The 26,463-nt window shown below is 45.6% G+C and overlaps 2 protein-coding genes across 2 annotated transcripts in view; one reads left to right on the top strand and one right to left on the bottom strand.

Annotated features, from left to right (window-relative positions):
* Positions 1-455: 455 nt before the first annotated feature.
* Positions 456-13,709, bottom strand: LOC310794677 (mRNA-decapping enzyme 1A-like). The gene is made up of 9 exons (XM_083656677.1): positions 13,542-13,709; positions 13,097-13,137; positions 8,359-8,486; positions 5,440-5,506; positions 4,453-4,594; positions 3,454-3,555; positions 2,537-3,130; positions 2,122-2,346; positions 456-657 (listed from the first exon to the last, which is right to left on the bottom strand). The coding sequence occupies exons 1-9, from the start codon at positions 13,671-13,673 to the stop codon at positions 577-579; spliced, it is 1,512 nt and encodes a 503-aa protein (XP_083512803.1). The 5' UTR covers positions 13,674-13,709; the 3' UTR covers positions 456-576.
* Positions 13,710-16,493: 2,784 nt separating this feature from the next.
* The window catches only part of LOC310794674 (voltage-dependent L-type calcium channel subunit alpha-1D-like), a gene marked incomplete at both ends in the record, with an annotated part of 130,160 nt that continues 120,190 nt past the window's right edge, over positions 16,494-26,463 (top strand). Inside the window, 3 exons of the mRNA XM_083656674.1 lie at positions 16,494-16,521; positions 19,401-19,902; positions 20,800-20,905. Of these exons, the coding sequence (XP_083512800.1) occupies positions 16,494-16,521; positions 19,401-19,902; positions 20,800-20,905 (636 nt within the window). The remainder of the gene's footprint in view (positions 16,522-19,400; positions 19,903-20,799; positions 20,906-26,463) is intronic.

The raw sequence follows: 26,463 nt of genomic DNA on the forward strand, positions 1-26,463 counted from the left end.
ATGCGGTAGGTAGGGGGCAGTGTTTAACTGTGTGTCAGGACACAAGGTAAACCATCGGCTTGTTTCTGGGGTTAGGCCAGCACACAACACGAGTTTGACTGAGCCTGAGTCTAGCTGTTCATTCATTGGGTCCCAGACTGATGGGCTGTGGTGCTGCAGCTCTTGTTCCGGGTCGTGATCGGAGTCTTGTTCTGGGTCGTGATCGGGGTCTTGTTCCGGGTCGTGATTGGGGAGTCTTGTTCCGGGTCGTGATCGGGGTCTTGTTCCGGGTCGTGATTGGGGAGTCTTGTTCCGGGTCGTGATTGGGGAGTCTTGTTCCGGGTCGTCATCGGAGTCTTGTTTCGGGTCGTAATCGGAGTCTTGTTCCGGGTCGTGATCGGAGTCTTGTTTCGGGTCGTAATCGGAGTCTTGTTCCGGGTCGTGATCGGGGTCTTGTTTCGGGTCGTAATCGGAGTCTTGTTCCGGGTCGTGATCGGAGTCTTGTTTCGGGTCATGATCGGAGTCTTGTTTCGGGTCGTGATTGGAGTCTTGTTCCGGGTCGTATTGTAGGTGAGAGTGGTTGACGCTGAAGCAGGGCTATAGCTTGATGTTGCTGAAGTCCTGGGACAGGCTCTGCAGGTAAGCGTCATGGATGGCACTGAGGAAGCCTGGGTCATTCTGGACAGCAAGAGGTAGAGAATGAAGCACAGAAATAGTTAATGTGAGTGTGTGCAGTCTTGATCTTTAAAATGATTTTTCATTCAATTGACAGCCTTTTCACAGAAAGTTTTTGCATGAAACAACATGTAAATTAAACTGTTTTTAGACAGATTGGCAAACGAAGGCATTGTCTGTTTGACATGTAACCATCACATCACTCCTCAGTCAAGAAGTCTGGTCACGTTGTGTGGAAAAAACCCTCCTTGGCTCTATGGCTGACAGTCACTATACTAGGATGAGAAACTTGTCATAGATTTCTCTATGATGGAGCACAAAACTTTTGATTGCTGCTGAGACGATGAACAGCAATCTTATCAGATGTGTTTGCGTTGCTATGATTACAGTTCAGTTTCAGCACAGCCCATAGATGGTAGCTACAGAGGTTTCCATGGTTACAGCTCTGGAGTACTTTTGTATGTAGCCGTGTGATGAGTGGGATAATGGACAGTCAGCCGAGCCCCTTGATCAGAACTTATTTAGCAATAATGACCCGCTTGCTGGATCCCTTACGATGTGTCTTCTTATGCCTTTACACACACCCATCGGCACGCATCAAATTCAAGACACTGGTACTGGCCTACAGGGCAGTACACCAGACAGCTCCCCTGTACCTGCAATCTATGGTCAGGTTCCAAACCTCTCAGCGCTCCCTTCGCCCCTCCTTCGCTACGGGCGCTCAAAAGTCGCTCATCCCGATCTCGACTCTTCTCGTCCCTGGCACCTCAATGGTGGAACAAGCTTCCACCTTCGGTCAGGACGGCTGAATCACTGCCGATCTTTCGGAAAAGACTAAAGACTCACCTTTTCATGCTCCATCTGGGCCCTTCTTGATCTAACTTCTTTCTCTCTTTTTCTTAAAAAAATAAATAAAAATAAAAACTAACCTAAACTAAACTTGTACCACTATTCCTTCAGAAGTTGTAGTTGTCATAGACTGTGCTGCATAGTTGATTGCTCTATTGCTGACAAAAATGTGTTATTGTAAGTCGCTTTGGATAAAAGCATCTGCCAAATGACGTAATGTATGTCAATACTATTATTTCTACTTCGATACCAATACCCAGGAAAATATCGATACTCGATACAATTTTTGATACCACGGAAAGGGGGGATGATGACACATCAAGAAGCATAAAAATAAAGTTAGACAGATGGACGGACAGACGCACACTTCTCCATAATCTAGACCTGATCAAACTTTGAACTGGGACAGCAGATTAGCCTCTGCTCTCGCCATCAGCCTATCAGAACACGTTTAGCTTGTTGAAGCAACAGATACCCACCAATGATAGGGAGGGAAAAATCTGATTTTTCATTAAAAGAAATCACTGATGGTACTGAAACTGTTGCAAATGAGTACTGTATCCGATTCAAATGTTCAGTATTGATACTTTCGATACTTTTGACAACCCTAGTGTGTACCTTAATGAGGTGTATTAGAGTGTCCTGTAGCTGTGTCTTGCTGCAGGCTGTTTGGGGGGGCTCAACACCACCTGAAGAACTGGATGAGAGGTCGGAGGGGGCTGGATGGAGCACTGATGCTGCTACTGCTGACTTGTTCACAGAATGCTGAAAGGCGCTGGGGGACAGAAGCACAGAAAGACCTGGACCCACCCCAGGAACAAGACCTGGATTCATGGGAACAGCCTGAGGAAAGGAAGGGAGAGAGAAGGGGAAACCAAATAAAAGCTGTGCGGATCTGACTTCTTTTCATTGTCAGGTATTGTTTTGATCCAGCAGCACCCAACCCAGTGGGTTTTTGGATGTGCGTGTCTTTTTTTTAAATCTTCTTCAGAGAGAAGGGGAAAGACATACATGAGAACAAAACAAAACTCACAGGGATTGGTTTGATCAGGTTCTGGGCCTGAGAAAACACATCCACCTCCTTTCCCTGCAGGAGAAGGGCCTTCCCCATTGGCTCCTGGAAGCTCTGGGGCGGGACCAATGTGCTGGGCAGGAAGTTGGGCGCGAGCATGGGCCTGTGGATGTCCGAGTTCACGGCGGGTTTGAGCGCGCCAAGTATCTCCGGTCCCAAGTAGGCCGTCGGGGTCGACGACGGTGGCCCGGGACCAGGGGGCGCAGCGCGAGTTTCTGACCCACCCAGAGGCACCATGAGCGGGGAGACGGAGCACCGCGGATGCGGCTCTGGCCTGGGGCCGACCGACTGGAAAACGGGGCTGGGGTGGAGTGCGTAGGAGACCTGGGGTGGCAGCAGGCCGGGGGCTAGGTGGCGCTGGTTGGCCCCGGGGTCTGGTGCCGTGAGGTGGGGAGGGAGGAGAGGGTCCAGGTGGGCCGGAGGGGGATAAGGCTGGCTCTGGTGCGGCTGTGCTGTGGTGCTCGGAGTGGGCATGGCGGGCAGAGAGGGGTCCTTAGGGAAGGAAGAACCAAACAGCTCCTCAACGGTGATCTGCTTCACACCTGTATGAGAAGTCTGCTGGGGAAAAGAGCACACCTGTGAGAAACTGATAGCAGGGATGCTGTCAGGGAAATATATCGAGTATGAATCAGATGAATGAACTGGCGTTGTAATACTGAAGATACTGCATCATGATCCTGATGCTAACCTGCTGCTGTGCCTAGTTACCTGTATGTTGAGATGTTACGTTGTCATCCCTGTTTTGTAGTTTGTGTTCTTTGATGTCCTAAAGTCAAATGTGTGTCTGAAGGCTCTGAAGAACATCCCTACCTTGAATGTAGAAAGTAAGTGTGTGTGTGTGTGTGTGTGTGTGTGTGTGTGTGTGTGTGTGTGTGTACCTGCTCAGGCTGTGGTGTGCTGTGAGCATGCTCAGTAGCGTTGACAGCCGGTTTCATACTCTGCTCCATAGAAGCGGACGCATCCGTGTCTCCTGTCTGACTCTGAATGACACACACACACACACACACACACACACACACACACACACACACCGCAAATATTACTTTCTATGTTTCAAGAATAGTCCCAACACAGCATGACAGTGAATGAAACTGGGGTCCGTGGCACTTTGCCAGGGGGTCCGTGAAAAGTTTTCAGGAAAATACAAATAAAAACGTGTTTTTTGCAAAAGCTTCATAGTTGAACAAAAATATTTTATGCTTTAAATCTAAAATGGTTCATGGATTACATTCTAATCTAACAAACCTATCAATTTAAAAGTCAAGCACGTTACCGTGGAAACAATTAAGCTTAGCCCAAAATTGTAAATCAGAAGAGGGGGTCCCCGGTATATTTTCTATCTTGTCCTTGTCAGAAAAACATTTGAGAACCTCTGATTTAGAAGGATGGAAAGTTTGATGAACAGCAGGAGTTAGGCAATTGGAAATGGAATGCGCACGCACGCACACACACACACACACACACACACACACACACACACACACACACACACACACACCTGGAATAATCCAGGATTTAATCAGATCTAATCTCAGAGTAAGACATGTCTGTGCGTTTGAGTCAGATCCATGAATGTGCACGTATTTCAGTCAGTGAGTGGGAGGTACTGTATGCAACATCATAATAATAAAATCTACTCTTCCCTCTGTTGCCTCATGGGGTGCTGTCTGGTTGCTGTCTGGGTGTCTGGGGGCCACAGATGCTGTGTGTTTGCTCACACTTTATATATGATCCAAACCCTCAGCTTTGATACATGAGTTGATCCAAAGCCTTCGATTCTGCTGTGTTGGTCCCGAAGAAGAAATAACAGAAGAAGAAAAAGACGACAACTGGACAGTATGACAGTGTGTGTGTGTGTGTGTGTGTGGCCTTCTTACTCTGTGGTATTCCTCCTTGGCTTTGCTGAGGAGTTCCAGGATGTCGATGGGGCGTGGCTCTGCGACCCCATTGGTCCTCCCTGACGCTGCCCGCCTCTCTGGAGATTCCCTCTGGGCATGGTCCGCTTCCTGTTTCACAATCCTGGGGAGGGTGCAAGGGTGAGTCAATCCCCATTCACCCCCATGTTAAAATGCCCGTCTTTACAGCGTAAATGAACATGTTTACAGCCTGGATAAAAAAAATGGTCTTGGTCTGTATAGCTAATTTCACCTTTCATGACAACTGTATGGGTATTTTTATACAACTCACCCGTACATTCATGTGTTAAAGTAGAATCCTATCTCCCCCCCCCCCGTTTTTTATCCAATTTTTATCCCCCATTAGTGCAAATCTAATTTATTTATCCTGGTTGCTGCTCCACCCTCTGCCGATCTGGGGAGAGCCGAAACCGGCTCCATGCTTCCTCATGGGCAGTCAGACATGGGCAGTTAGCCAGCCGCTTCTTTTCACCTGACAGAGGAAGCTTCACCGGTAGGACATAGCACGTGGGAGGTTCACGCTATTCCAACCAGTTCCCCTCCCTCTGAACAGGCGCCCTTAATAACGACCAGAGGAGGAACCACATCAGCAACCAGGATATTGCATGTTTTTGGTGAAGGGGGTTCCTATATGAAGGAAACCCCCGGGAGGCACGCGGAGAACATGCAAACTCCACACAGAAAGGCCCTTTTGACGACCCCACCCGGGCGGTGGGCACTCGAGGACATACGGACGGGCACGCATTCCTTCAGCGTTCACAGCGTCCCAGGTGGGAATCGAACCCAGGACCTTCGAGCTGTGAGGCGACAGCGCTTACCACTGCGCCACCGTACCCCCCAGTAGAATCCTATCTTATCTGAACAGAATCCTATCTGATCTGAACAGAATCCTATCTTATCTGAACAGAACCCTATCTGATCTGAACAGAAATATACAGACCCACTTACTTGAGCATCAACTGAGCGATGCGCTGGCAATCCTTCTTGTCATAAAACCAGATACTGTAGATGCCCACTGCAAGAAAACCATAAAGACAAAATACTGTGATCACATGATCAGGCTTTAAATTATCATTTTGAATTATGATTATTTATACAGCCCACTAAAGATTGTTTTGTTTTGGGGTGCCACAATGCATGAAGCTGGTGATATACACACCAATGTAGGTGCCAAGCACCAAAAGCATGTTAATGGACTACAATGACCATAATTCATTGCAACGGCGACAAAGTGCATCTTTGTGTTTTGTGTGACAAACTGAATGGAGAGTGGATTAGTTTAAACTAGACTGAGAGACTAAAGTGCCTGAAGAATATGAGTTCATGGGCTCAGTAACAAGTCATCAATAATCCCCATCCCTTCCACTGCTGCCAAAGTAAACTGACCACTTGTTGGAAACACCCGCAAATTTGATTTGAGAATGAGAATGATCTCACTATGTGCCGGCACGTTTCAATAAAACACCATCGTTTGCGACAATAACAGCATTACATACATGTTGTGATGATGCGTTCAAGGTCCCTCAAGAGGCTGGGGTAACCGAGCAACCTGAGTGTTTGCCTCCCTGCTGCATCTACCCAGGGGCATCTGGAGGCCTGTAAACACGTGTTTGTGTGTGCAGCGTTTGCAACGGTGCGTTTAGCCAGCAAAATTAATATTTCAATGTAGACATGAATTTCAGTTGGCCCAAGTTTTAAAGTTGGACACCGTTACTAGTAACCACAGATCAAAAAGTGTTTAAAGTAATGCTAGTATTTCAGACTACATCAGTATGTTTACTGTCAGATCACCTGAGCAATGATCTTATACAAGTCTATTGTTAATGTTCCTATCCTAAGTAGTTTATACATTTATATTATATCCAGACCTTTCTACTCTTCTATCACTTCTAACCTGCTCCCTCTCTCCTTCCTTCCTTCCCTCCTCCTCTCATCCTAGGTCAGAGTAGGGGGAGGAGTCTGAGGACTAACTAGAAGACACAGCGCTCTCTCCGAGGACCAGCAGTCTGGGAGGACCACACCTTAACAGCAGCAACACACAGGCAGCTTCTTCCACGCTGACAAAGCAACTTCTGAGCAGCAAAGGAGGCTTAGCCAGTAAGCTGCAGGACTGTGTCGTCGAAAAGAGCAGAAACGAAATGAGGAAAACTCAAGCGACGGAACTAGACGGGCAATCAAAACCAACAGCTGGAATCAAAACCAGGAGCGGCACCATCGGAGAGAAACTATAGCAGCAATCTTTCTGAGAAGGGGATTGTCGGGACACTGCCAATACTACGATACCCCTCTAACACAACTTGAAGAATATCATCTAGCATTGTCTGATTGGCTGTTGTACCGGTTTTATCTGCCTGTAAGTCAAACCAGACAGAGTCATTAAAATGACACCCGCTTTCGGACTGAAGTGAGGCTGTGGGAAAAACGAAGCCGGCCTGGGCACCGATGAGGAAGTCCATCATGCCTACCATACCAGCCAGACTGCTGTGCAAACCATCTCCAGCGGGGGAGCCGTCTACTCTGACACTGTCCCTCGCCACGCTCTTCTTATTGATTAGCAAACAACTAGGAAAGCAATCCCGTTATTCCTTATTCCCTGCCTTGATCAAACTGCTGTTCAGACTGCTGATCGATCACCTGGGCGGCAGCGCTGTCAACTACTTCCTGAAGATCTGAGGAACTTCAGCGCTCCTTACTGAGGAAACAAACTACTCCTCCTATTGTCCAACTCTTCTCGTGAACTGCTCAAGAGGTGGTTGGACTCTGCAATCAATACTGACAGCCCCCCCCCCCCCCCCCCCCCCCCTGACAGTTGGTTTAAACCCTTTGCCCCAGTGCAGAATGAGCCAAACTTGGGCCAAACCAAGCTGAATCTGCTGGACTCTGGTTGGCCTGCATGAGGTCATGGGTGGAAGAGACTATTCAGAAGAAGTCTTCTTGCTCCATTTGACTCCACCGCCCCAAAATGACTTCAGGCAAAAGGGCAGAGAAGTGTTTCAGAGGACCCTGAGGAGGTGTCTGTTCAGCGTTTTCAGAGGTACTGTGGTGTGTGCTGTGTGTGTGTGTGTGTGTGGGTGTGTGTGTGACAAGAGTGTGTGTGTGTGTGTGTGTGTGTGTGTGTGTGACAACAGTGTGTGTGTGTGTGTGTGTGTGTGACAACAGTGTGTGTGTGTGTGTGTGTGTGTGTGTGTGTGTGATGGTGAACTTCAACCCTTTTGAAGGCATCTGCTCAGTGCTTGCTTTCAGAGGTCCACGTAGCTTCGTGGGTGTGTGCTGTGTGTGTTTGAGAGAGAGACAGAGAGAGAGAGAGAGAGAGAGAGAGAGAGAGAGAGAGAGAGAGAGAGAGGATAGTGTATAATGTGTGGCCTGTGGAAACCGTCTCTTCTAAAATTCACCCATTCGGCGGTTCTGGTTATACACTATAGAAAAGATTCATTCACCAGTAGGGACTAGAAAGCTCTATGTTACTTCTGATAGAACCTCGACTTGGTGTTGTGGGAGGAAGCTGCCTGCTGTACTTAATCACACTTTAGGGTAGCTGTCTCAACTTTTTGATTCCTGATCTACACAACAGATGCATATTTCATATCTGCCACACAGACAAAGAAAAAAACAAACCAAATATAATCAGCTGTAAGAAGAACCAAAACCTAAATAACTGAGGGGGGATAAGCATGGCTACTAGAGGCAGATTTCAATGGATTTTACTTTTATAAAAACACCAAAATACTAAAGATATTGTGTCTGAGACATCAGAAAACAACATCCGAGTACACCCGATTTCAATCCCCGTCGGCACACGAATGTGTGTGTGTCCACACTCGAGTCTGTTTGACATCTACTGTTTGATCTATTCTACAAGTTACTCACAGTTGGCGTTCCTGTAGAGCAGGAAGGGATCCTGCAGCTGGAACTCCAGGTCTTTGTTGATGGGCTCCACCAGGTTCTCCGTGCTCAATCGGTTCATGATGGTGAAGCCATGGTGAGGGGAGGCAGACCTAAAATGACAAAGATTACATTGGGGGGTGAGAATCAGAGGGGTGAGAATCAGAGGGGTGTGAATCAGAGGGGTGAGAATCAGAGGGGTGAGAATCAGAGGGGTGTGAATCAGAGAGGTGTGACATTTTGGGCGAAAATGAGTTATATACAGCATGAAAGCTCTTGATGAGCTCTTTCTACTGCCCAAAACAGCACCTGTGAATTCTAAACCAATCCAGAGTTCAGTGCCTGAAATTCAGGGAGGTCCCCCGTTCAAAGCTTCACATGGGGGTGGGGGGTGGGGTGGGGTCAGGGGGATTTATACACTTTGGGGGGGGGGGGGGGGGAATACTACTTGTCCACATAAGGTGTCCTATTCTTACCACAGATTGCATTTCGTCACTCTCCTCCAATTGCAGGGATTTTCTTTACTGTCTCCCTCTCTCAGTGTCCTTAGCCTTTGTTTAGGTGGCGCCCTCTTCTGTCTTGTCTCCATTAGGCATGGGCGCGAGTACTCGGGTACTCGAGCACTCGTTCATAACGTCAGTACTCGAGTAACGTTTCCGCTGTCCGGGTACTCGCCCCACTCCCCACCCCTTTAAAAATGGTCTAAATCTACGCATGCATCGTTATGTGGATCTGGCAGCATGAACTGCACGGCCGGGCGTCAAGTCAGCCAGAATGTACAAGTACGTCATCCGCTTTGTTGATTTCAAAATACAAGGCTTATTGTAACGTGAGTTGTAACCTTATTGATTTTGAGTAATGCGTTACAGCCATAGTTTCACGCCATATAACATCACAACGAGTATTTTGATACAAGGTTTGCTGCTTCGTTCGTTGAAATACCCTTTTCTCCTCCAACGTGCATCAATAAGCTATTTACTTTTGTTTAAGTAACATTATTTTGAAAGTTTTAACCGGAAGTTTTCCAGCTCATCCCGAAAATGGTGGCTGAAGATATGCTCCCGAAGGAGACAGATGCACGCTTCTTCATAGCGCACGCCCGATAAAACTAATTCACAACTTTGCAGTAGTTTACCGACTACACTGTCGTTTCCTATAACGTTAGTCACAAGAAATGTGGAGAAAGAATCGCTTTTTGGGAGACAATCGTTTCATGGTGATCACTATTTAGCTGCAGCTGTAACGTTAATCACACTGGTCAGTGGTCAGTTTTCACTTTTTGGCAGAACACCGGACCTTGTAAGCCGTGGATTTACGTTAGTGTAACAGTGATCATAAAGTAAAATGGATGATACTGGACAATCGACATGTATTGGAATTGAGCCTTCGCTTGTTTCACAACAATATTGTCCGCTCCGAAGCGCTAATGCCATCCATCCAACCATCGGAGATGCTGTCTGAGGTAGGCTTTAGACGTTAGCTTAGCGTCACCTCACCTAATATCACAGTCAGTCAGTCAGTCCCTCTACTCACATGCTCCAGGTTAACGCTTTCTCCATGCAAAAATGCAAACGTTATGTGTGAACAGCCCCACACACAGCAGATTACCCCTGCTCCGTTATTACCATAGTAATCACATAGACCCCCACCGCCCCCCCCCCGCGCGCGAGTACTCGAGTACTCGTTCATAATAGAAGGAGAGTACTCGAGTATTTAAATTGCTTAAAATGCCCATCCCTAGTCTCCATGCTGTATTCTTTCCCTGTACTCTCCTCTGCTTCATCTCTTTCCACTTAAAAAAGCTCACACGACGTATTTGCTGACTTGGCATCAGGGATTCTCTGAACTATATAGACAGTTTTAACTTGACAACAATAACAACCGTCACAACCCAGCCGAATATCCGGTTTACTTCCTGTATACATAGCTGAGCGCAGGCTTATATTCGGCTCATATTAAATGTTAACGTTAGGCCGTGTCTCCGACAGACACAGTAACAACGTAGCCTATTTCGGTCTTTATGTCTTGTAGTATGTAGTAGTAGTTGTTGTTGTTGACAGTTGCCATAACAACCACCCCTGTCAGAAAGACGTGCAAACGCTGGGTAGTAGGAAGCGTTGTTGTCTGGTCCGGAGCTAGCCTGAGAGGCTAATAAAAGCTACATGTTACAGAGTAAGCTGACTAGTGACTATCAGTACGTTATTGCACGCATAGGCCTATCTTTACATTTAAACTTATAGCAAAAATAAACAAATAGAAACGTAAGCTTTGTCAGTGTTTTCCCCTTAACAGCTGAGAAAGTGGACACTGTAAATAGTTAGCTGTGAAGCTGATACAATTCAGGTAATGCAACATTTAAGGATGCCAACCACCATAAAACACAGAAGAAGAAGCTGAGAAAAAGGAAGTGCTGTGGGGTTGCAGCTGGTGAAAACCGTCTATATATTGTAGCATTGTCAGGAACGAGGCGAGAGTCAGGATCTAGTCACCGCACTTTATTCTTTATCACACACAGGTCCGGGGCTACTGTCAGCCGTAGCCCACGCCAAAACAAACCCCCAACACACACTCAAAACCCTGCTAGCTTCCTCCTAGCTTCTCCGCTCTTCCCACACACAACCTTCCCTCTCAGGTTCCACACACCAACTCCCCGAGCTGTCCCCCGCTCTCACAGCTCCCCTCCCCCCAGCCAATCACAGGTGAATCCCTCTCTCACCCCCCCCCCCCCCACTGGCTAAATGTCGCCTTCACAGACCCCCCGTAACTCCCCATGCACAGAACAGTACAACACACAACAGCAGCACACAACCCAACCCGTTACACTTCCCCCGCACATCAAAGCTTCTGGCCCCCCAGAAGCACACAAGTCCCTCTCCCCCCCCAGTGGGGTCACTCCTCCGCCGGGTGACTCTCCTCAGCCCCCCCCTGTGTCCCACAGTCATCACACGCACTGCAGTAGTTCCGCACATCCTCCTTGTGTTTGCCCCAGTAGTGTCCCCCACGAACACGGCGGAGCGTCTCCTCATGCCCGCGATGCCCGAGACAGCCGAGGCCCTTGTGCGCCCACCGCAGTACCAGCCCTCGGAGGGAGCTGGGTACAACCGTCTGGAACCCTCTTTTCCCGTGCTCCCCCCTCCCCAAAACTCCATCTTCACTCAGACGCAGCTTCGCAAACATGTCCCACAGTCCTTTCGTGGCACCGGAAAACGTGTGACTCTCCTCCACAGGGGGCCGGCGTCCGGCCACCACCCACGTGTACACCGGACCGATATCCGCGTCCTCCGCCTGCCTGCGTTTCCACTCCTCCGCTTCGACCGACCAAATGGCCATGTCGTCCTCGCCCGCCAGGTCCACATCTGAACACTCCCCCTCTTTCTCCGCCTCTCGCCCACGCTCGTCCTCCTGTCCCCCTCCCCCAGGGGGCGGCGTGTTCAGGACAGCAGGGAGAACACAAACGGCCGCGACCACCACCTCGGCTTCCCGTACAGCAACCGTGGGGGGCGTAGCGCAGCTCGGCTGTGCCGGTCCCTCCGGCGTTAGTAGCGACACCTGCTCACCTGGAAATATGAGCCTCGCTCTCCCGATCCTCACAACACTCTCTTCCCCCCGGCTTTCCACACTCTCCCCAACCCGTGTCTCTTCCCTGACCTCCACTGTCTCAGTGCAGTCTCTGGCCAAATGTCCAGGCCTCTTACACGACCAGCAGAGTCTCACCTGCCAGCCGCCTGCACGTCTCTCCTCTCCCGCCGTCTTCTGCTCCCCGACAGCCTCCGGACACCCCCTGGCGAGATGCCCGAAGGCTCCGCACGAGCAGCAGACACCTGGCCGTCCCCAGTATCGTTGCTCCGCGTACCCCGTCTGTCCCCCGGGACCGCTGCGGCACCACCTCGCCACGTGGCCCGGTTCTCCACAGGTCCAACACACTCTTTGCGGCTCCTCCGTCCGCTTCTCTCCGCGCTGCGCGACTTCCCATAGTAGCTCCATAAGCCCCTCTGCCCAGGCAGGCTTCGCTTCCAACAGCCGTCTGACCTCCTGCATCAAGCGGGCCTCCACGTCGGCAAGTACCGCGCTGAGCTCCTGCTTCAGGCGGCCCTCCATGCTAGCAAGTACCGAGCTAAACTCCGGGGTCGGTAGTTCCTTTTCCCCCCCGTCCACCGACAGGCATTCTTCTCTGCGCACCATTCCACGTGGTCCTTGTAGCAGCTAGCACACAAACAGCTAACCGCTAACGCCAGGTCGCGCTCGAGCCTTCCAGTCGTTAGTTTTTCTTCTGACGCCAGTGTAGCATTGTCAGGAACGAGGCGAGAGTCAGGATCTAGTCACCGCACTTTATTCTTTATCACACACAGGTCCGGGGCTACTGTCAGCCGTAGCCCACGCCAAAACAAACCCCCAACACACACTCAAAACCCTGCTAGCTTCCTCCTAGCTTCTCCGCTCTTCCCACACAACCTTCCCTCTCAGGTTCCACACACCAACTCCCCGAGCTGTCCCCCGCTCTCACAGCTCCCCTCCCCCCAGCCAATCACAGGTGAATCCCTCTCTCACCCCCCCCCCACTGGCTAAATGTCGCCTTCACAGACCCCCGTAACTCCCCATGCACAGAACAGTACAACACACAACAGCAGCACACAAACCCAACCCGTTACAATATAATATATAGAAATGTTAACGTTATAACTTGATTTAGCTTCGTTGAAGGGTCACTGTCGTAAGTACCTACCTGGCATAAACAAATAAGGTGCCCTCGATTTCGGTCTTCTCCTGAAATGAAAAATATCAGTCAATAGATGCACACACAGCAGAAAACATAACGTTACAACGACGGGCTGAACATAAGTAAACAAGCTAACGTTGCGTTGACTGTTATTAGCAACGTAACGTTATGACGTACACAAACAAAAACACTTGTGTCAAAAATAGCGTGTTTGATGACGTCTTTGGTACTATCGATGTAACGCTACTTCATTCATTGAACACATGGTAGTCTAGCCTCAACGCGAGACTGTTCAGTGACTGAAGAGTCTCGCGTTGAGGCTAGGGGTAGTCCTGTTTTGTTGTTGTTAGCGAGGTGCTAGCATTAGCATGCTACAAGGGCACTTAGCGTTAGCTAGATAGTTTCGACGGCTATACAACACGAAACGGGTCGATTTTTTTGGCAGCCTTACCCATTCATTCGCTTTGGAGTTGAAGTTGTAGAGTGCTACCTGCCCGGTAACATCAAGTAGTTTGTTTATATACGGGTCTTGTCTCTGTAGAGCAGCTAAGCTCATGAGGTGTCCAGCTTTAGCGGTCTCCATCTTGGATGTGATTGTTGTTGCTCCCGCACGGACCGATTTCTGCGGACACTTATTTTCCACTGTCCCCGGAAAACACGTCTGTCAGAAAGGTTCCCAATAGTTTATTTATTCCGCGGATATGAATCCAAATCTGCTGCGTAGAGCAGACTATAGGTTACTAAAAAAAGAGTGAAGCACAAGAAAAACTACGGCGCTAGGATTTCCATAGACGCATTAATAGAAATATGAGGGGAATCATAATACACAGGTATTTTTAAATTAGACGAGCGAGCCTATGTGTTAAATAACCCCCACAAGGTGGCGCAGTGATACTGTCCGGGTATCAGTGAACAGTACTTTTGCTAGAGAGAGAGGCAAAGTGGAACGTCACTTCCTGCTTCAGGTAGGTACCAGAGATTTTCATCCGCAATTTATTTTCCCATAGACATTTCGTAAAATGCTTATAAAATATTTAATACTTCGTCGAACCAAACGGTTCAGCTAACGCTATAATCGGGAGAGACCATAGAACATTTCACTCGGACCAAAACTAAAAAACAACATCGAAAAATATTTTCTCAAACCCGCATTTTTTTTTTACGTTTTGGTCCCAGTGAAATGTTATGCGATTCTAAATATATCTGCATCACTGTTTGGTTTGAACCAGTAAAACTATTTTTATAAACATTTTACGAAATGTGGGATGATTCCAAGAGATTCTTCCGGTCTCCTTCCCGAACTCGCTACCCACGAAGAAGACAGGGCACTGATATCCCAACAACAAACCGAGAGCGCCGTCTGGTGGAACAACATGAGAACCACACATGCATAACAACATAAACATTATAGACTCGACAGTGTCACTCAGTGAGCTATTTGTAAGTGGATTCGTCAGATTTCTGAACGTGTCATTTAGCCTATATTATCATTATTTTTATCCCAATTTGTTGGGATCCACTGCTGTAGCCTATAGGCAGGCTACATTTGTAGAGAATCATTTGGAGCACGAATAATTCATTATTATTAATAAACGCTAATTTCTCTGGTCAGTTATTGGGGTTGAATTGAGCCAGACCAGTTGAGCTGCAGCTGCCTGCCTCACCTGCCTCTGTCGAGGGAACATTGGAGCAGCCAGGGATTATAATTGGAGGATTACCTGCTACTGTGAAACGCTTATCCTCTCTAGGCACAGGTAATCCTCTGGTAACCTCTCAACACAGCCTCCGACAAATCATTTCAATTCGACTCGTTTGAAAGGAGGACAATAAAACGGCGCTATGAGGCCCGAGAAGAGAGCCAGGTGACAGCATGCCGTTTATTAGGCCTATAAAGTCAAGACCCCTGCAGGGTAAGTAGCTGCAAGTCACTTCAAATAGCTGCCTTTAAGAAGAAGGCAGGACATTGATTGTTGAATGTTGACTCGTAGAGGAAAGTGTGATATATATAGCCGGCTACTGCCATCCTCCAATAAACCTAACAATTCTTCCACAACTTTCTGATGAACACCACTGATTACTGGATGCATATTTCACCTGCAGCATCTCTGACCAGGAGGTAAAAAATGAGGGCTTCTATAGACCAAATCACCGGGATGTTTACATTTACTTCCGGGTACCCCTGAGGTCCACACATTATAATGGCGGTGGACGGCATAAACTGACATGTTGAAGACAAAAACAGACAAAGAAGACAAAAATGGTTCGTCCGTGTTGTGTTGTTGTTTAATATCATTCATAACAACACTTTCACTAACGTTAGTGGAGACCAGACTAGCTAATTTACCTGTTGGACCAGACTAGAGTAGACTTGAAGCTAAATTAAATTGACGTGGCGTCAGTATCTCTGTCTGTACCAGGCTCTTTCTCGCCGAGAAGAGCGAAGAGCCTGGTGACGCGAGGTTACTCTGTAACGTTAACGACTGCAAAAAACAGCGAGTTTGACAGACGAACAAACGTTATTAGCTAGCTAACACTACATAAAACAAACACAGAAGAAAGGCTAGATACGTCGGACAAGCATGTTTACCAACCGTTTAACCATTTAAATTGAAAGTAGTCGGCTGAAAACAACGAGAGGGTTTGACAGCATTTATTTGACAACACGCACATTTAAACCTGCCGCCTTCCCCAAGTGGTACCCGGAAGTAAATTTGTTTACATGGTGACGTCACGGTGATTTGGTCTATTCAGATATATATTCCCCCCATTGACTGTAGGCTATATAATATCAGCCCCCCCCCCCAGTTCTTTTAAAGTAAAAATCGTTGCCTCATCATAGACCAAGAACAAGAAGAGAGAGAGGAAGAGGGTCGAGGAGAGAGAGAGAGAGAGAGAGAGAGAGAGAGAGAGAGAGAGAGAGAGAGAGAGAGAGAGAGAGAGAGAGAGAGAGAGAGAGAGAGAGAGAGAGAGAGAGAGAGAGAGAGAGAGAGAGAGATTCAGCAAGTTATTTGAATCATATTTATTTTAGGCTAATAATATAGGCGTCACGCGTCTGTCCAGTCTCTATCATCCAGTAGAGTAGGCTGTCCTCCTACCCTCCAACTTGTTTCTATCGAGGCTCATCTCTATCCAGGCAGCCGGAGACATCATTAATTGACAGCAGTGGATTGACTGCTGCTGTCAGCGCGTCCACTTGCCGTGAATGTGCAGGCAGAGACCCGGATGTGGCGGAGATGTTCGGCGCTTCTCGCAGCAGGGATTGCGTCCGCGGCGCAACAGTTTCTAATTCAGGTTAGCAGCTCGATCGACCTGCGCCCGTTGAACGTCGAGATCTGTTTTTGTTCGTGTTGTTTTTCCGACCATGAGTTGGATTTAAAACGGATTTTTCAATGTGGATACGAGGATGCAAGGAGCAGATGAACAGTCTGAAGGTAAACTATATTAATAATAAAATAGCCTACATAAATAAATAAATTAAACAATTACATCAGTTGGAGAGGGTTATTATTGGGTGCTTATTTTGGGGTTGCATATAGCGTCTGCCTCAATTCGTTTTCTTTCGTTCTTTCTTTCTCTCAGTCCACAGAATGAGTTTGAGCGCTTATGTTGAAGATGCCTGGCGACATGGCTGGCAGCTGTTCTGATCAAATCCGTTGGGAAATGAGTTGAGGCTAATTTCTCAGAAACGGCTTTCATCGCTGTAACCTAAAACCATTGTGGCCATTAGAGACAGCAGGATGCAGGATGCTGCGTCTGCGAGTCTGTGCGCTTAATTACAGATGAACTGAGCGACACTTGCCCAACTTTTCATGTAGGCTAGGCTACTAGATCACATTATTAAGCTTCTTGCTGCAGTTATAATGTCTATATATGTCTATAATGTATGTATAATGTAATGTTTAGTTAAACTGGTTAAATGAGTGATGAACTATTTCGAAAAGCCTAAATAAAGTCGGCAACAAAAGGTGAGGGTCGTGTCAACAGATGTTCTGCAGCTATCAGTTACTGGGATAATTGTTGCTGCAGATTTGCAGCCAAAGCTTCGCATCCCATAATTGTGAAACGGGCTGATGTGATCATCATCATTGTAAGTAGGCTACCGGAATGGTTACCGCCGGTCATTGCACTTAGGATGATGTTGTCATCTCGTCATCAGACTAAAGGGCGGATGAGCGGATGAGGAGAGATGTTGTCCACAAAATAAGTGCACCCTGCTTATGAAGATTAAAACTGGGGGGAATTGAAGGGAGGTGACAGGCCTAATACTTTGTTTCTAGCCACATTTCACCATGGTTTACTTTAGGCTACATCCACAACTTCAGTCTTAAGTCTATTTCAATTCACTTCAGGGTATCTGGCTGCAGGGTGTCTTGACTTTTGTGCACCAACAGGCATCTATTCTTCCTTGTACCACTTCTTCATCATGTGTTTCCATGAGCTACCAAAGGAATGGTTTTCTGGTTATAATAGCTCCTCATCTCCTCTGTGACTGTGAGAGACTGGTTGAGCAGGGGCTGCATCTCTCTCTCTCTCTCTCTCTCTCTCTCTCTCTCTCTCTCTCTCTCTCTCTCTCTCTCTCTCTCCCCCTCTTTCCCAAATTTAATCAAATTCAGATCAGATCTTTATTGTGAAGGATTCATGTTGCCAAGACATTTGCAAAGGATACAGGATAATAATATGGATAATAGACAGACAAGTCTACAGATTTTGCACATAAACAATAGCATGTAATATTAGCATAGCATATGAAAGCAATTCAATACATTCAATATAATTGAAGTCAATATACAACAATATAAGACATTGGGAGGGGATGGGCAGACAAAATTAACAAAATCATTCTTAATATTTACATCTTCTCCTATATTTGGTGGCATTTAGATATAAACTTTGCATCAAGACTCTCTCACTGAACAAGGATGAGAATTGGATGATGCACTGATATCTGTTTCTCATGGCGAGCCACCTGCATTCTCCTAGAGGATGGCTGGCATTTTTCGGGTCTTCTTGATCTGCGTTTGAGAAGTATTTTTGTTGGGAGATGGGAGATGTTGCTTGGCTTGTTGGGAGATGGGAGATGTTGCTTGGCTTGTTGGGAGATGGGAGATGTTGCTTGGCTTGTTGGGAGATGGGAGATGTTGCTTGGCTTGTTGGAAGATGGGAGATGTTGCTTGGCTTGTTGGGAGATGGGAGATGTTGCTTGGCTTGTTGGGAGATGGGAGATGTTGGGAGATGGGAGATGTTGCTTGGCTTGTTGGGAGATGGGAGATGTTGCTTGGCTTGTTGGGAGATGGGAGATGTTGCTTGGCTTGTTGGGAGATGGGAGATGTTGCTTGGCTTGTTGGGAGATGGGAGATGTTGCTTGGCTTGTTGGGAGATGGGAGATGTTGCTTGGCTTGTTGGGAGATGGGAGATGTTGCTTGGCTGGTTGGGAGATGGGAGATGTTGCTTGGCTTGTTGGGAGATGGGAGATGTTGCTTGGCTTGTTGGGAGATGGGAGATGTTGCCTGGCTGTGACAGTGGGCTCTGATGTGACGCTGCTGTAGAGCCACAGTGAGCAGAAGAGACTGTGTCAAGGGCACTTGCCTACTGTCCTTTTCACTGGCCGGCCGCATTGATTTTAATGACTCTCTGTCTCTCTCTCTCTCCGTCACTCTCATTCATGCGCCCTGTCCTGCTCGCTCTCTCCCTCCCTTCAAACCAGTCTTCTTTTGCCTCTTCTCACTTTCTTCTCAGTTTACTCCTGTTGCCTCTCTCCCATTTCATCTCTCTCATCCTCATCTCATCTCATCCTCTCCCATCTCGGTGTATAATTATCCTCAAATTCAAGTTCAAGTTTCAACTTTAGTTGTCCCAATATGCAATTGTTTTTGCAGCAAATACCAAAAAAAAGCACTAGGCAAGATTAAAACACTCCTCTCTTATGAGCCTATACCTGTCAGGATCAACATACATGCTTGCATGGTCTTCTTCGCCTTATATTTAGGAGGTTTAAAACGATGAAACATCTGTGTGGGAAACGGTTAAACATATCACTTTGAAAGTTAAAAGTTGCAAGGTGCTGATTGCCCATGCTAACTAGCTAGCTAATGTTGCAAAATCATTGTGGATATAGCTGTTGTTGCATGGATATTGTATTTCCGAACTAGCAGCTGGGAATTCCGGACTTACAAGTTTGATTGGAACACACCTTTTTACACACGAATCAAAAAGTTGTGCTCAGAACGTTGAAGTCACTTGATTGATAAATATTATAATAATATAAATATATAATAATATAAATATTCTGTTTCCCGCTCTGTCTTTCCAGGGGCGCAGTATGCCAGCAGCAAAAGAGCCGCGCCCTCTGGTGACGCCTCGGCGTTCCGGTCAGAAAGCCACACCCACCTGCACCAGATCCACCAACCAGAATCCTCGCAGGCCCCGTCCAGCACCGGCAAGCCCGTGGGCTCGGGCTTGGGCCTCCTCGAGGCCAACGCCGGCGCTCATGGTCCCGGCGGCGGTGGCGGTGGCGGTGGCGGTGGCGGCGGCGGTTCCGCCATCAGTCCGGTTCTCTCCTGGCACGCTGCCATTAACGCCGCTCGCCAAGCCCAGGGCGACGCCCCCAAGAACGGAATGACTCCTCGTCGGGCGTCGGCGTCGGCCGGCCCTGCGGCGCCCCCGGTGGGCTCGCTGTCGCACAGGAAGAGGCAGCAGTACGCCAAGAGCAAGAAGCAGGGAGGATCGACCAATAGCAGGCCGCCCAGAGCTTTGTTCTGCCTCACGCTCAACAACCCCATCCGCAGGGCCGCCATCAGCCTGGTGGAGTGGAAGTATCCTGCAGCCTGTTGCATGCTGGGATGTGTGAATGGATTATGATAGATGCATGAATGGATTATCATGGATGCATGGCTGAATGGATGGATCGGAGGGTAGATTAGTGAATGGATGGACTGAAGGAAACGCTTGATAAGTCACTGATTTACTCTAATCTGTGCTGTTGGAATGGAAGCAGCCTTTTCATCTGTGAGAGTAGGGCTGCAAATAACGATTACTTTCATAATCGATTAATCTGTCGATTATTTTCTCGATTTATCGAAGAAAAATGTGGACAAGTGTTTGGTAGGATGTCAAATAGGTCCATTTTATTTTTGTGACTCATATTTGAGCTAGACTAGTTTGTGGGAGGGGTAAGCGTATCATTCATTGACGTGATCTAAAAAGGTTTTGCCAGATCTGGACAAATCTGCTTTCACCCCCTCTCAGTGCAAACTTATTTTTTTTCTTTCCAAATGCAGATGCTGCATAACATCTTTCATGTTTTGCTTCCAGTTTAATCATGAATAATAATCATAATAATGATATCATATATATATATATCTGATGAATATCTGAATATAATATAATCATATTAATAATATATATATTGAGTCGGACATATATTAATATATATATATTATATATATATTATAAATATATATATAATAATATATAATAATATAATATCTCATGAATCATAATCATGAATCATGAATCACTCACTATCAATCAAACCAGCCATGCGTGCTAGAAGGCTTATGAACATGACCATGTTATATTGAGAGCTGGTTAGCACCAGATCAGTTATTTTACTTTTATGTTGCTTTTATGTTTTTTTTTTTTTCTTTGCTATGCAACTTTTATGTTGCTTTTATGATAACTGGGTTCCTTAACAGTCTGTTCCTCTCCAGACCCTTTGATATCTTTATCCTGCTGTCTATATTTGCCAACTGTGTGGCCTTAGCCATCTACATCCCTTTCCCCGCGGACGACTCCAACTCCACCAACCAGGAGCTGGTGAGTACCAATGTACAGTACGTCCGGTATACAGGAAATACACCGGACGTACTGTACCATATCGCCTTGCATACCTCATTTACTTTATAAATACACAAGAAACAACAACCGTACACCATCGTCATAACGATACAGCTATTTCAAATGCACGTGACACAGATCAGCACCTTAACTAGAATAAAGGTTTGGTGCAAAAAGCACATACGTGACATTTTAAAATAAAAAAATGACTCGCGTGTCCAACATTTAAATATATCTTTTTATAGAATAGCAGTTTTCTGAATCTTAATCTCTGTAAAAGTATGAAGTAAAAAAACGCAGCCATCGTCATTTTGTTTTTGCTCTGCTACAAAATTAGGAAAATGTCACCCCCCTTTCCTTTAAACCCTCCATATGCTGGTTGGACAAGTTCTATAGCCATATATTGCCTATTGGGTGATTCATTGTTTGTGTGTATGGTTCTGTTGTGCTGTATGTGGTTCTACAGGCCTGTATGGTTCTGTTGTGCTGTATGTGGTTCTACAGGCCTGTATGGTTCTGTTGTGCTGTATGTGGTTCTACAGGCCTGTATGGTTCTGTTGTGCTGTATGTGGTTCTACAGGCCTGTATGGTTCTGTTGTGCTGTATGCGGTTCTACAGGCCTGTATGGTTCTGTTGTGCTGTATGTGGTTCTACAGGCCTGTATGGTTCTGTTGTGCTGTATGCACTTCTACAGGCCTGTATGGTTCTGTTGTGCTGTATGTGGTTCTACAGGCCTGTATGTTACCTGGTTGTGCAGATAAGGTTGGAAGAGCTTCAGACTATGCTGCTAGCTGTTCGTGCCACTGTTTGTCATCAGCTGGATGAGATGGTTATTATGACCAACAAAGGCCAGACAGTAGACACAACACCTTTATAGACAGTATACACAACACCTTTATAGACAGTAGACACAACACCTTTATAGACAGTAGACACAACACCTTTATAGACAGTATACACAACACCTTTATAGACAGTAGACACAACACCTTTATAGACAGTAGACACAACACCTTTATAGACAGTAGACACAACACCTTTATAGACAGTATACACAACACCTTTATAGACAGTAGACACAACACCTTTATAGACAGTAGACACAACACCTTTATAGACAGTAGACACAACACCTTTATAGACAGTAGACACAACACCTTTATAGACAGTAGACACAACACCTTTATAGACAGTAGACACAACACCTTTATAGACAGTAGACACAACACCTTTATAGACAGTAGACACAACACCTTTATATACAGTAGACACAACACCTTTATATACAGTATACACAACACCTTTATAGACAGTAGACACAACACCTTTATAGACAGTAGACACAACACCTTTATAGACAGTAGACACAACACCTTTATATACAGTATACACAACACCTTTATATACAGTATACACAACACCTTTATATACAGTATACACAACACCTTTATATACAGTAGACACAACACCTTTATATACAGTATACACAACACCTTTATAGACAGTAGACACAACACCTTTATATACAGTATACACAACACCTTTATATACAGTATACACAACACCTTTATATACAGTAGACACAACACCTTTATATACAGTATACACAACACCTTTATAGACAGTAGACACAACACCTTTATAGACAGTAGACACAACACCTTTATAGACAGTAGACACAACACCTTTATATACAGTATACACAACACCTTTATATACAGTATACACAACACCTTTATAGACAGTAGACACAACACCTTTATAGACAGTAGACACAACACCTTTATATACAGTATACACAACACCTTTATATACAGTATACACAACACCTTTATAGACAGTAGACACAACACCTTTATATACAGTATACACAACACCTTTATATACAGTATACACAACACCTTTATAGACAGTAGACACAACACCTTTATAGACAGTAGACACAACACCTTTATATACAGTATACACAACACCTTTATAGACAGTAGACACAACACCTTTATAGACAGTAGACACAACACCTTTATAGACAGTAGACACAACACCTTTATAGACAGTAGACACAACACCTTTATAGACAGTAGACACAACACCTTTATAGACAGTAGACACAACACCTTTATAGACAGTAGACCCAACACCTTTATAGACAGTAGACACAACACCTTTATAGACAGTAGACACAACACCTTTATAGACAGTAGACACAACACCTTTATAGACAGTAGACACAACACCTTTATAGACAGTAGACCCAACACCTTTATAGACAGTAGACCCAACACCTTTATAGACAGTATACACAACACCTTTATAGACAGTAGACACAACACCTTTATAGACAGTAGACACAACACCTTTATAGACAGTAGACACAACACCTTTATAGACAGTAGACCCAACACATTTATAGACAGTAGACCCAACACCTTTATAGACAGTAGACACAACACCTTTATAGACAGTAGACACAACACAACACCTTTATAGACAGTAGACACAACACCTTTATAGACAGTAGACACAACACCTTTATAGACAGTAGACACAACACCTTTATAGACAGTAGACCCAACACCTTTATAGACAGTAGACACAACACCTTTATAGACAGTAGACACAACACCTTTATAGACAGTAGACACAACACCTTTATAGACAGTAGACACAACACCTTTATAGACAGTAGACCCAACACCTTTATAGACAGTAGACCCAACACCTTTATAGACAGTAGACACAACACCTTTATAGACAGTAGACACAACACCTTTATAGACAGTAGACACAACACCTTTATAGACAGTAGACCCAACACCTTTATAGACAGTAGACACAACACAACACCTTTATAGACAGTAGACACAACACCTTTATAGACAGTAGACCCAACACCTTTATAGACAGTAGACACAACACAACACCTTTATAGACAGTAGACACAACACCTTTATAGACAGTAGACACAACACCTTTATAGACAGTAGACACAACACCTTTATAGACAGTAGACACAACACCTTTATAGACAGTAGACCCAACACCTTTATAGACAGTAGACCCAACACCTTTATAGACAGTAGACACAACACAACACCTTTATAGACAGTAGACACAACACAACACCTTTATAGACAGTAGACCCAACACCTTTATAGACAGTAGACACAACACAACACCTTTATAGACAGTAGACACAACACCTTTATAGACAGTAGACCCAACACCTTTATAGACAGTAGACACAACACAACACCTTTATAGACAGTAGACACAACACCTTTATAGACAGTAGACCCAACACCTTTATAGACAGTAGACACAACACAACACCTTTATAGACAGTAGACACAACACCTTTATAGACAGTAGACACAACACCTTTATAGACAGTAGACACAACACCTTTATAGACAGTAGACACAACACCTTTATAGACAGTAGACACAACACCTTTATAGACAGTAGACCCAACACCTTTATAGACAGTAGACACAACACAACACCTTTATAGACAGTAGACACAACACCTTTATAGACAGTAGACACAACACCTTTATAGACAGTAGACACAACACCTTTATAGACAGTAGACACAACACCTTTATAGACAGTAGACACAACACCTTTATAGACAGTAGACACAACACCTTTATAGAACAACCTCTATAAAACAATACATTTTAATGTAATTCCACAACGTTTATTTTTGGCCCTCGGCCCTCCACCCAGATTGAGTTTTGGCCCTTCATGGGAAAGAATTTGGGCACCCCTGGTCTAGAAGGTGTGTTGCGTCAGAGGCTATCCCCAACAGTATTTGGGGAGGTGTCGAGTTTCATTGTTTTGTTGACACGCACAAACATGAGATGCGTCACAACAGCTCTCTGTGTCGAGAGAGAGAGAGAGAGAGAGAGAGAGAGAGAGAGAGAGAGAGAGAGAGAGAGAGAGAGAGAAAGAAACCAGACACCCTTTGCATTCCAGTTCACTAATTTCCACAATTACAGTGTAATGAGACAGTAGTGAAATATCATTAGAATAACAATAGTGATGTTGAGAGACCACTGGGGCAACTGGGACTCAAATAGGCAATAATACAGCAGACTACAAACGACTACTGCAAGTAGACGACTGGACACTGTTTTTCTTGCTATTTTGTAAGGCTTCATCCAAATCCAAGAATGTGACTAGTCCCGTGGAACGATGATGATGATGATGATGAAGATGATGATGACGAGTCCAGTGGACTGATGGGCCATATTGAAACAGAAGAGCAAGCTGTTCATTCGTCATGTCATGTAAAGTGATACCAGATGGGAAAATGTTGTGTTAAGTGTTGATCTTGCCCATATGTGTGTCTTGTGCGTGCGGTGTCCTCCTTACCTCAGTTCCCAGCAGACCTGCGTCAGATAGATGCTTGTTCACTTGTGGTGGAGTGGTTTTTTCCTCCTTTCGTCGGGTTTGTTTTGGCCGCTGAGAACAAGGACATGAACTCAACATGTCGTCACCACATAACTGCCATTAGATGCATGAACATGTGAGTCTCAGTCCTATTTATGAACACACTTGGCTGGTTGTTTGGTTGTTTAGGAGCGAGGAGATCGTTTGAACCAACGACAGGAAAGGTTATGGTTTTAGGACGAGGATGTTGACACCTGATATCCTGCAGTTCCTCGTCATTTTTAGGAATTATTGTTAGGAAGACACCTGCTTATTCATTAGGGGTGGGGGAAAAAATCGATTCACTTAAGTATCGCGATTTTTAATGTCACGACTTTTTGAATCGATCTTTTATTCCAGAATCGATAATCGAAAAAAAAAAAAAAAAAATTGGGTGCCCGCAGTCAGGCCACTCACTGAACAGCAGGCCAGGCGCCGCCTACTGGTTTACTAGTGGGTTTATTACTTTATTAGTTAGTCTGAAGTAATAATTACACTTCAGGGTTAAAGTGGGTGCATCTCATTGTAAAATTGGACTTGGCCCAAATTGGGCTTCAAACGGACAAATTTCACGCGCGTCGGCCCATATCAGCCTGGCCTGCTTGGTATCTAATGCCCGGCCTGAATTATGATCCCAGTCCGCCCCTGTTTTTAACTATATCGCCCAGCCCTACTCATGATATATAATATACAGTCTCTAGTGTATGATTCAACTTTTCCCATGTTCTAATCTAGTGTAAAAAAGCAAACAAACTGAAAAAGAAAAGAAAAAAAGAAACAAAAATCGCAATAAATCGTAATATCGAATCGCAATAATCGTAGAATCGCAATACTTAAGAATCGCAATATATATCGAATCGGCACCCAAGTATCGTGATAGTATCGAATCGGGAGATAAGTGAATCGCCACAGCCCTATTATTCATGCAATTATCCAGTCAGCCAATCATGTGACAGCAGTGTAATGCATACGATCATGCAGATACATGGGGAAAATGTGCTCAGTGACTTAGGTTGTTGGTGCCAGACTTGAGTGCTTCTGAACCTGCTGCTGATGTCCTGGGATTTTCACACACAACAGAGTCTCTGTTGACACAGAAA

Source organism: Poromitra crassiceps, assembly GCF_964638095.1.
Source record: "Poromitra crassiceps genome assembly, chromosome: 20".
Classification (NCBI taxonomy): Eukaryota; Metazoa; Chordata; class Actinopteri; order Beryciformes; family Melamphaidae; genus Poromitra; species Poromitra crassiceps.